Source organism: Corvus hawaiiensis, chromosome 1, assembly GCF_020740725.1.
Source record: "Corvus hawaiiensis isolate bCorHaw1 chromosome 1, bCorHaw1.pri.cur, whole genome shotgun sequence".
Classification (NCBI taxonomy): Eukaryota; Metazoa; Chordata; class Aves; order Passeriformes; family Corvidae; genus Corvus; species Corvus hawaiiensis.
The window spans coordinates 51205410-51217576 of NC_063213.1; the positions used below are offsets into that span (position 1 = coordinate 51205410).

The window sequence follows — 12167 nt, forward strand, 5'->3', positions numbered from 1 at the left end:
ACCTTGCTTAATCTGTGATCATTCTTCCCAGTATGTGAGCCCTTCCTGTCAAGGATATGTTGCTGTCTGCTCCATATAGTACACAGCATAAGCATCTAATATCAAAATTTATGAATTCTTTTCTTGAATTTTGGACTTGCTCAGTTTGGCTTTTGGAAAATCACTTTTGGATCAATTTATATCTCATTTGCTGTAACACATCGAGTAGCAACATAATAATCACTATCTATGTATGCTATGTAATGTCTGCATTATGGATGTGTTAGAAAAAGCAAGGATATTGTGCAGTGCTTTGAGCTCCTGATAGTACATCATTATCTCATCATGAGTTTAGAATTATATATCTAATATATGTTTTCTTTCTCGTTTTTCAGATGTTCAACTTGCCCATGGCTCTTTTCATTCCCCCTTCGGTGTTTGCTGTTCATTTACAGTTTAATCTACTTTACCAGTTTTGGATACATACAGAGGTAAACTAGGTTTTTAAGCCATACCTAAACAGTTAGCCTGGAGCATTGTCCTGGAAATCCACTAGCAGCTGATTTATTGTGTAAGAAAAATCTTTGTCTGACTTCTTTAAGGAGAAACATCTGTTCATTTTTATTCCTTTTTCTGAATATATATGGCTAAGTTTATAAGAAGCAATGAGGCCAGTTGGTCCCAATTAGATTTGGAAAAAAAAAAAGTAACTGTAAGGAATCAAATTTTTTTATATTTTAATACTATATTTTCCTGTCTTGCAGCTTATTAAACATTTTTGGCAGATACTGAAACTGATTTCATTTCTAAGACAAATATTTTAGGGAAAATACCCAAAAGCTGGTGCTTCTTAAAGATCATTTAGAGTTGCCACTGAAGTCAGATATTATTTCTTTCTTAGTGCAAATAATTCTCAGATGAAAAATGCTCTCTGATTATCCCATGGCTATGTGTTTCTGACCACACTACGTCATTTCTGTTTTGTGAGTGCATATACCATATCTAATTAAAATACATATACACTTACAAGGACACTGTAATTAGTAAGATGTTTCCGACAGTTCCCAGGAAGTTCAATGGCCTTTGTCTCCTTACTTACATTACAATAGAGGTATTAAAAGGTATTTAAGGTTATGAGTCAGTAGCAAATTTCTCAGGAGCCCCAAGTGGGCAGCAAGCAAATTATTTCCATGACACTTACTCCATTGATTATACAACCAAGAAAGAAGCCTTTCCTCTCTAATTCCATGATGAAATATATAGAACAGATCTTTGGGAAAGTAATTTTTCGTTCTTGATCTACTATTTAAGATCATAATAGTCTATAAATTGAAGAGTTTCCTTTTACCTTTCTGTGTGTTTCCTGAAAACCCTAAAACTAATCCTAACCCTAACACCCTAACAATAACCCTAGCGCTAACCTTTATCCCTAAACGTAAAGAATACTGCTAACCCTAAGCATAAACCTAACCGTAAGAGTAAAGTAACCATAACACAAAAACCCTAACCATAAACAAACCCTAACCCAAAGCCTAACCCTAATCCTGACCCTAACCCTAACCCTAAACCTAACCCTAACACCCAAACCCACTAATCCCAACCCTAAACATAACCCAAACCATAACCCGATCCCAAAACCCTGACCCCAAAACCAACTGTAATACTAACCCTAACCATAAACACTAAACCTAACGCTAACCCTAACCCTGACCCTAAACCTAGCCCTAACCCTACCCCAAAACCTAACCCTAACCCTAAACCAACCATAGACCTAACCATAAAACTAACCCTAACCCTAACAAAACCATAGACCTAACCCAAAACGTACCCCTAAAACCGAAACCTAAATCCTAACCTTAACCACCATCCTAACCAAACGCTAAGTCTAAAACTCATGCTAACCCTAACCCTACCCCTAAAACCTAACACTAACCGTAAACCCTAACCCAAACCTTAACCTTAACACTAACCATAACCCTAAACCTGAACTCTAACCCTTAACCCTAACCGAAACCCTAACCCACACCCTAGCCTTAACTCTAACCGTAACCTAAACCCTAACCCAACCCTATCCCTAACCGTAACCACTAACCCTAAGCCTAACCCCATAACCCTAACCCCAATCCTAACCCCTAACCCAACCCTTTACTCTAAGCCTAACCCAGAGCAAACTTTGAGGACATTTCATTTCTGTTGGACATGTTTCTCAAATCATTAACACACGTCTGATGCTCTGCAAGCCCACGTGAACAGGGAAGGCTTAAATAGAATGTCACACACAGCACTGGAAGTCAAGCAATACACATTTAAGATTTTTAAAATATTTTGAACAAATTCAAGCACTCTTTGAAACCATACCAAATGAACACTGGGAATCATATGGTAGCAAATTTTCTTTCACCGTGCTCTAGGCTCCACACGCTAGTTTTAGTGTGTTTTGCCACTAAACAAATGATAGTATGCCTCATCTATGTCTTCTCTGGGGTTTGAAGCCGTCTCCTCCTTGGCTGAGAGGTTTCTAACATTCTGCTGCGTAGCAGTAACTCAATGAGTCTCAGCACTGGTGCCACAGTGCGCATGTAAAGTTTCTAAAGGGAATTTCAGAGGCCTATGAATTGCCTACATCCCTCTAAAGTGCTAAATCCTTCATAGGGCTTAAAAGGAATTTCCATTGCATGTGTGCAATGTGCCAAGTTTAGACACTAGTCCAAACAAGAATGAATTTAAGTCTCAATGAAAAGATAAGCCAAATTTTTGTCTCAGTTTGAGACAAATTAGGAGGGAATGTCCTGAGATGAACATGTCCTCTAATGGAAGGCAGGTTTCGGCAGCCCCACCCCCACAGGTTTGAAAGTAATTTCTTGGAGGAAAGTGAAAAAACCATGTTTATTTAGATAATAAACCTTCAAGTGGTGGGAAAAGATGGTGGATTTTTTAGAGCCCTGCTCCACTTCTCCCGAGGTGCTCTGGAGCCGGGGTGCAGCACCCTAGGGTGTCCCCTCCGGGCCATGGTGTGGGGACTGTTCTGATATTTCGGACCAGAGCAAAGCTGAACAGTTCCAGAAGAAGAAGAGGAAGAGGCCACAGTCCTGGGAAAAATTTCTTGCCTCCTCTAACAGGCCAGCAGAGGGAGCTGGCTGTGGGGGAGGAGCTGCCAAAACCTGCCTTCTGTTTGAGAACATGTTCATCTCAGGACGTTTCCTCCTAATTTGTCTCAAACCGAGACAATTCCTTACTATTAAATTATTGTGCCACTAGAAGAACAATGGATCTTTTGTATTGATCCAGTTGATCCACTCATAGAACTTTGCTCACAAGGGAAGTTATTCTTCATGTTGATATTGTTGATTTTATAGCACAGCTGAAATCGGTTGAAATATGTTGAAGTCATGCTCTAAGGTCAAAAATTATGTCGAAATAGAAATAGGGTTACACCATGTATTAGCAGATTTCCTGCTCTCAAGGGCAAGGGATTGACAGGAAAAAATAAGGAAAGGAAGGGAAATGGTATCAGCCATGAAGGTTTATGTCACCTTATATTTTTGGTGAAATTAATATGATGCTTCAGCATTATATTGGGTTTTCGTTGCAACAACTATTACAATTTAACTATTTAAAGCTATTCCAGATCTTTTTTTTTTTTCCTAACAGTCCTTTTCTGAATTTTAATGATTCTAATTACCTTGCACAGTTTATATTAGTATGAAAATCCTTTCTGCAAGTCTCTGTTTTCATCAGTTTCCTTACATACAAAGTTTGTTCAGGACTGCAGCCTGGGATTCTATAGCAAACAGCATCCTGTCTCAGTAACTGCTGCTAACCCTTACTCTGAGAGCAGATATTTATCATCCCCTAGCAGCTCTGGTGTCCTCTGGGAGCCCATGGAGGATGCTGTTACATGTCATTAGGGATCCAGGGGAGATACACTTCATTATTTTCATTCTGCCAGTGTAGTGTAATATTAATATAATAGTTTGCTTCTAAAATGCAGGAGTAATTGATAAGAAACTTTTTTTCCCCTCAGATTTCTATAGCTTTTCATTAGTATCAATTTCCTGCCATACAGTTTGGCCCCACACTGACTAGTTGAAAGTGCTTGGAAATTGTCACTTAACAACTTTTGATTGGACAACTTTCTCTTTAAGAAAAATAAAATCTAGTAAGATACAGGGGAAAAAAATCTCTTTTTTTTAACAGTTGATTTTTTTTTTTTTACATAGGACTCAAAAGTTTGGGAAAGCACATGCAGAATTTATTGTTTTATAGAAGAAGAAAGGTGATATTTAAGTAACAGGAAAGAATTTAAGTACATGAACGTTTCTGAGGGAAGATGTTTTGTTTTGAGAGTAATTTAAATTGAATTCAGTAACTACAAAAGAATGATCATGCTGTGCTGAAACTTTCTGTGCCGTCTTTCAGCCTAGAGAAAAAGTTTATAGCCAGATACAATCCCTGATATTTTCCTATACTTAAATTTTACATGTGTCCAGTGTTATTTCAAACAGTGTTAAGAGATGTTTCCTTTGTTACAACTTTGACCTGTCTCAGTATTTGTTGTGTCAGTTTTTGTCCAGCTTTATTACCAGGAGGTCAGACATGGTCTATTTTATTTTAACTCAAGTGACTCATTTATTCTTGTGACTACAGTGTCATAAAGATCAAAAATACACATTTGTTCTACCTCATTTAGACTTCTGTATTTCCTACATACTTGGCATGCATTAGTTTTTGTCATTTTATGTAGAAGAGTACAGCATTTTAAGCACTATAAATCTTATATATAAATGATATTGTTATTGTAGTGCTGGCTTCTTTTACTAGTATTTATTATTAGAATGGACTATTGGAACAGGAAAGGCATGTCTGAAATTAAAAAAGTTGTGTATGCTAGAGTGAAGACACAACTTTGTGACATGTCATGCACTTGTGTTTTTTCACTACTTCCGTTCATTCTGGATCCATGGGCCAAGACCAGAGATACGAGATTCAAAGCTGAGTGCCAGGTCCTGCATTTTGAGCACAACAACCCCATGAAGGGCTACAGGTTGGGGGAAGAGTGGCTGGAAGGCAGCCAAGCAGAGAAGAATAAGGGGGTGCTGGTTGTCAGCAGCTGAACATGAGCAGTCAGTGTGCCCAGGTGGCTAAGAAGGCCGATAACATCCTGGCCTGTATCAGCAGTAGTGTGGCCAGCAGGACCAGGGTGGTGATTGTCTGCCTGTACTCAGCACTGGTGAGACCATACCTTGAATCCTGTGTCCAGTTCTGGACCACTCAATGCAAGAAGTACATTGAGGTGTTGGAGCAAGTCCAGAAAAGGACAATAGAGCTGGGGAAGGAGCACAAGGCCTGTGAGGGGCGGCTGAATGAGCTGGGGTTGTTTAGCCTGGAAGCAAAGAAGGTTCAGGGGAGATCTTATTGCTCTCTACAAGTGCCTGAAAGGAGGTTGCAGCCATGTGGGGGCCGTTTTCTTCTGGGCAACCAGTGACAGAACCAGAGGAAATGGCCTCAAGCTGTGCTAGAGGAGGTTCAGGTTGAACATCATGAAAAATTTATTAATTGGAAGTGTGGTTAAGCATTGGAATGGGCTTCCCAGGGAAGTGGTGGAGTCACCATCCTTGGAAGTGTTCAAGAAATGACTGGACATGACACTTAGTGCTATTGTTTAGTGATATGATGGTGTTTAGTCAAAGACAGGAGTTGATGGTCTTGTACGTCTTTTCCAAACTTAATGGTTCTATGATTGTTGCACCATGTACATGGCAATCTGAAATTATACCAGAATTTTTTCAAGCATTTATCTCTGAGTAGCATCAAAGCATTGAAATAAACTCCTAATAATTTATTTAAATGAAAAATGAAAAAAAAAGATCAACCCAAAAAATGCCCTGAGGAAAACATTTGGCAGTGCTGGGTTAACTGTTGGACTTGATGATCTTAAAGTTCCTTTCCAACCTAAATGATTATAGTGATCTCAATAAATCAAGAAAAAAAAATTTTTAGTTCTATCCAATAGTGTTTAGGTCAATTGAATGACTCAGATCTGCTCTTAAATAGTCTGGGAGAAATACTTCTATGACTAGACAGACCATTCTCCTCTAGATCATAAGGAGAGTAAAAAAAAAAATACTTCAGTCAAAGGCCACTAAAAATCTAATTTTTCAAAAGCCACGAAATGTTTTAGGACTGTTACTGACAGACAGAAATACTCCATTTCAGTTTATTTTCGCAGGTGATTCAGGTCTATGGCTTATATTAAACTATATCCTTCCATTATGCATTTATTACAACCAATAAGTTAGGTGTGTTTATAACCTGATAGACACCTGTGAAAAACAGAAATTAATTTCTGTTGGTTTAGCTGCAATTTTTATGAGATGTCAAACTGTATTTAGAAAGTATCAACTGATCCGATCCCTGATGGTAGTAATTGCAGCAGCAGATTATTCCTTGCCTGTTTGATCTTTGACATGTATTGGTTTCTGTTTAATTTGCTAATTTAAGGAAAGAATATGATCTGCCCTTTACCATACTCACAGAAGTCAGGTTTTTTAAGGCATCTCTTTTCACCTTCTGTAAGTCTTTCTACCTCATCCAACTCGGAGCAGAAAAAGGTGAGCCACAACTATTAACCAGGAATAACATGGGTGAAAACAGGTGAGGGATGGGAATAAATTTAGCAACACCTCATGCAGACTGGAAAGAGAGGCATGAAATTGCTACAGCTATAGGGAAAAATACATTTTTTTTGGTCAGAAAACACCTATTAGTAAAACTGAAACTTGCTGAGGAAGTGTATGGTATTTGTCAAAAAAATATTTTGCACTTATGCACAGTGTGTACTGGTCTAAGTTTTTGTCTATGTCGTTTTTTACCTTTGGCTTCTGTTCAGTTTTCTTTAATGAAAAGCTTTGAAAGAGAGAAATTGTGAAGTCTCAATGCTTTCATGCCCTGCAGAGCCCATCTGGCTCCCTGAGTTCAGGGGAATTCTTGTGGCCCAGTCCTTAAGTTCTTGCATCAATCAGCTCATACCTAGGAAGATGGCCAGATTCAGAAAAGATCTGTTTCATTTTGGCTTTATTTTCCAATAAGGAGATTAAACAATCAGATTAAAGAACCAGGTAAAATTAAGGAAAATACATGAAAATAGGCATAAGTTCTTCTAAGTAGCAGTACACCTGTGATTATCATATCAATAGCGAAAGCTGTTCTTGAAACTGTAGAGGACATAGTTGTCTTTTTAAGCAGAAGCTATTTGACACAAAAATCTATTGGAGTGAATAAATTGGATGAAAGAATCATAGTTAGGACACTGTGATAAATAAGTGACAGCATGATACAATAGATAAAATATTCAGTTATTGATTTCCAGGTCCTAACAATTGATATTGGTCTATTTCTTTGTAAATTTTATTTTTCAATTTTCTTGGACCTATTTTGTCCACATTGTATGCTGAAGTCTCATTTAAATAAGCAAGAAGGGATTTCAGGAGTAAAAAAAAATATTACAATGTCTATTTCAAGAACTTGCAGTAGTTTTTTAATCCATTTCTCAAAACTGAAAAGTAAATTTGATCAAGTAAAATTTTGAATTATAAAAGCATTTTAACAAAACTTATGTGACTATTAAAAAACTTAATTCACTGTTACTTTTTTAGTGTTTGTATTGGAAAGAAGATAGTTTTATTCTTGTGGTTGATTTGTGGAGTTTGAGGTAGGTTTTGGTAAAAAGCTAAAGTATTCAATAGTTTGCAAATAAAAAAGGGGATGCTTTGTTGGGAAGTGTTGCAATCTGGTTTAAGCCCAGAAGAGCAAAGAAAACAAAGTCTCTGTGTATAAACCGGAAAGAACTTAGAAGGTTCAAAATATACACAAAAACGAGATTAAAACCAAACGAGGTTAGATGTTGGTGCCAAAAAATTTATATATTTTATTTAATAGTAAAGGAGACGAAGAGAAAGGAAAAGAAGAAAAAGAGAAATAGAGAAAGAAGTGTGCGTGGGGGGAAATGGGGGGACAGGAAGAGAGTGACAGGGGTTAGGTGGAAGCATATCACCCATCCGAGGGTCCCAACGACGTCTCGTTGCTCCTCTCCATCTGATTTTCTGGTGGTGAGGGTGCCACATGCTGCCACATGCCAAAGAGTACAGAATCCCGTGGATTAATACACGTTTTGGGCCAGGTACTCCCATGTGCCTCCCTTGCAGGGGACCAGTTTGACACTGTCCCTTGCAACACTGAGGGTCTGTTGCATCATCTCTGGTGCAGGGTCTGAGGACCCTTTTGCGGGGGGGGCCTTTGATGGGCCATGTCACCCCCTCTGTCCTTCATGTGGATGCAGCTTCTTCCCTGGATGAAGGGGCCCCTCAGCTGGGCTCCTCTGCACAGTGATGCATGGGTGTTCACTGCCTCTGACCAGAGGCTTTTCCAGCACTCTCCTCCCTCCACCCTTTGGTGCAGGGTCTGTGCAAGCCTGGCAGCTGATAGCCCTGGGGCTGTGATCTCCACTCCTGAGGTGTTAAGCTTGTGCTCTGTGAATGTCCCCAGCCCTGAGCTGTTACTTTATCTTATCTTGAGCCTCTCAGAGCCCCATTCAGGGTTCCGTAGTCTTCTCTGCAGCTTTTGTAATAGTTTTGCTAGTCCTTCGTGAAAATGTTTAAGTCATAAACTATAATATTTCAGTCTCTAACCGGAAGTAAAATACGTCTAGGCCTGGTTTACAAAGTCATATATTTATTCTTAGTTTTCTGTATTGTGGGTATTTCCTATAAGATCAGTAAGATATGAGTCAAATTTACTGTGTGGAAGTTTTTGCAAAATAATGATATACAAGTGGTGTTGAATGGATCACAGTGGAAACAGAGTATGGTGGACTGATTTGATTTTCTTGCCAGGATGTTGTTTGGCTTTTGCTTTTCTGTTGATGTTGTTTTTGTTTGTGTTTGTTGGAGTTTGTTGATTTTTTTTTTCATCTAAAAAATATCAGTAAAAGGTAAAATCAGTAATAATCCAATGTATTGAATAGAATTGTGAAACTGCAGTATCTCTTGAATTTGTTTCTGGAAGATCACTTTGAATTCAAATACCATATGCCAAGACAACCTTTATTTTTCTTCATTTTAGTACATTGGTTCATTTAATGAAATAATGAACTTATTTCATTTAATTCAGACACTTTAGCCAAAAATAGACAGCTCTGTCTGATGTTCCCTTTCAAATTAGAAACACACATCTGTCCTTGTCAGGTTACAAGGAGTCAGAAACTTACCATTCAGAAGACTTTTGCTAGAAGTCATCAAAGGGATGAAGGTAATTAGAGGTGATGACAGCCATTCTCCTAGTCTGATGTTCAAGATTGTGTCCATCACCATTCAGTGACATGATGATTTACTGGAATTCCTAGAAACAGGTGACATCATCCAACAGTCTACTGCATACTTTCTTGCTGTTACAAAGGTCCAAGAAGTTATTTTAAAACAATGGGGAACCAATTATTTTCTGATTTGCATAAAGAACCAAATTTGGTTTGCAAAAGAAAGTTCTTTTTAAAGAAAGTTTTTTTACAAAAGAAAGCCACATCCTTGATTGCTGATGCTTTTATCATTCATAAATTCATTATTTGTCTGCTGCAAACTGTCAAATCAAACATTTACTCTGTAGAGAAAGAAAACAAATTCAGAAAACACCAGGAAGATAAATATACTTTCTTTAATGCAGACAGTGACTTCGTAGGTCCAGCTAGGCTATGTATACATAATAGACATTAAAACTTAAGCATGATTCCAAGAAACAAAGAGATCTATCTCCCTGCTTCAATCCAGCCTGTCTGCCAAACTGGCTTATTAGATTTTCTGACCAACCTGCAGGATGAAAGTCTTGTCATCATTGCACTTGCCAGAACTCAGAGAAAAGCAAAGCTGACAACGTTATCATTAAACACAAATACTAGCAATAACTGTAAAATATGTTCCAGTCTTCCATGTTTCACTTCCCCCATGAGGGGAGAAAAGTATTGTCTTTCTAGATATATAAGGCATATAACTCTGCTTTTTGTTTTAAATAAAAAGAATAACAAAAGAGAGAGAAAATAAAACATTCATAAGAGAGCATAGTATTCCTGTCCTGCTGAGTGTAGGCTGCACTTGAACACAGTATAATCAGGAAAAACATAGCGGGATGAAGTCTGGAGTTCCTTCTGTGGCACCTAAAAGCTCAGTGATGATTAAGAATGCCGGTGTATATACCTTAGTAGCATGAGGATGAGCATCCTATTTTAACTGTGTGTGTGAACTCCTCTTTTAACTGTGCCGTGCACCCAGTAGCTCTGAATTCAACATGCAGCACAGGAGCCATGATCTTTTTTCATTCAGAAGTGGCTGCTCCATGATAATAGGATTATATTGGTGGTTTGCATTTGATAGGCAACAATCCAGACAGAAGAATCCTCCCCTGTCCCTGTTGAAGCTGAGTCACTAGTGGGGCCAGAAATAAAAAAGTTTATGGGACAAGTACATAATCAAGAACTTCAATTTGGATCCTATTAGTTTAATCCTTGAGTGTTGGCTTCTGGTCCTTGCACCAAAGGCTCTTCTTTGCAAGCGACAGCTGGGAAGTGTTTACTTCAGGAGCAATGGACCTGACTATTGCTAACCTGCCTGCAGAAACCCTAAAACTAAAGATCGTACTTAAAGAATTTTATTTAGGTCACTTCTGTCTATTACGTTCCTGGAGAATTACCAAGATAAAAGTGAAGTGAGCTACTTAAAGATGTAACACATTTCAGTACATTCTGCATCCCGGAAAAGAATCTAAACAAGTCATTTAACAAATTTAGTATAATAATGGTAGGATACCACATTAACGATGTTAGAGATACTGCTCTTTATAAAAAAGAAAAATCTCATTTTCCATCTTAACATATTACTTGTAATGCTCTTGAGTTTTTCTCATAGCTTGTACTCACTGAGAATCTATTTAAATTAGTTACAGCTTCAAAGCCAACAGAAAATTTGAAAGACCCTTCTTTGTTAAAATCACAAAGTACAGGCTGCTGACTATTTTTTGATCTGTGGTAAAAAGGAAGATGAAGAGCCTCAATTGACTATATTTTAGTTTATTTCAGGACTGGCATACTGATTTATGACTTTTCTGGTTTTTTTCCTGCCATTGCCAGAATGTATTTATCAGGCTGCTGAAAAATACTGAAATTGTATAGCAATTTTTCTCCTGGAGTTTGTTTAAAATGCTTAACTTGATATATGGCTGAAAGTGTGACTTGCTCCATGCTCTGCTATTTGTAATGCTGCAATTAAACCAATCAGTTATTGTACGTTTTTTCATTTTTAGTGGAAAAATTTATTGAAACTTCCTGTATGTGCTCACCTTTCCCACAAGGCTTAATTGGACCTATAAAGAAAAAAAAAAAGGTTGCATCCACTTATCAAAACTGTTAACTTAAATATTCATGTAAGATGCCAAATTGATTCAAACCTTACGTTCTAGTTGAGATGTATAACAATGAAAAGTGACAAAAGCTTGCCTTCAAGATAATTTATTGTAAACACATTTCTTAAGTCTGCATGTTTATTATATAAATATGCCCTAAACCAGACTGTCCATTAAAACTAGGCTTTCACCTCCCATTCCTACAATCCAGATTTATCAGAAATTCACCCTCTATGAAACTCTTTATGATCCCAACAGGCCTGATTCCTCTCACTTGTTTTATTTCTAAACTATAAATATTGTTTTTTCTCTCCTCAGTGTGGAAATTCAGCTATATCCATTTTACATGCTTACTGGAGTAGAAAACTGCCTAATCAGATAGGAAAGCAGTTGGCGGTGTATAAATCAGACTTTGCCAAGGATTTCAAAGTGTGAAACTGGCAGACGAGCACAAAACCTAGGAGTTCTGCCTTTCCCCAGCTTCCCTGTAGAGATTTTACATGGCAAATCTGATCACCAGAGCCATCTGTATAAATACATGGGTGTGTTGTCCTGAATTAACACAGCTGCTCTACTGGGGAATGTAATTAAGGTCATATTTTTAAATTTCCCCACCAGAATGTCTGAAATACAGATTTATATACCAGGAATAAGAATCTTATCTTGATTTTGATGAGGAAATGACTTGTAATATGTGTTTTACTACCAACTAGTCTAACAGAGAGCCCAAAGTTAAGTTCAGAGTG

At 37.7% G+C, this 12167-nt stretch overlaps 1 protein-coding gene across 3 annotated transcripts in view; it reads left to right on the forward strand.

Moving 5' to 3' along the window:
- AGMO (alkylglycerol monooxygenase) overlaps positions 1-12167 on the forward strand; it is a 226441-nt gene that overhangs the window by 85984 nt on the left and 128290 nt on the right. For all 3 annotated transcript variants that reach the window (XM_048304353.1, XM_048304344.1, XM_048304362.1), the window contains exon 5: positions 375-470. In XM_048304353.1, the coding sequence (XP_048160310.1) occupies positions 375-470 (96 nt within the window). The remainder of the gene's footprint in view (positions 1-374; positions 471-12167) is intronic.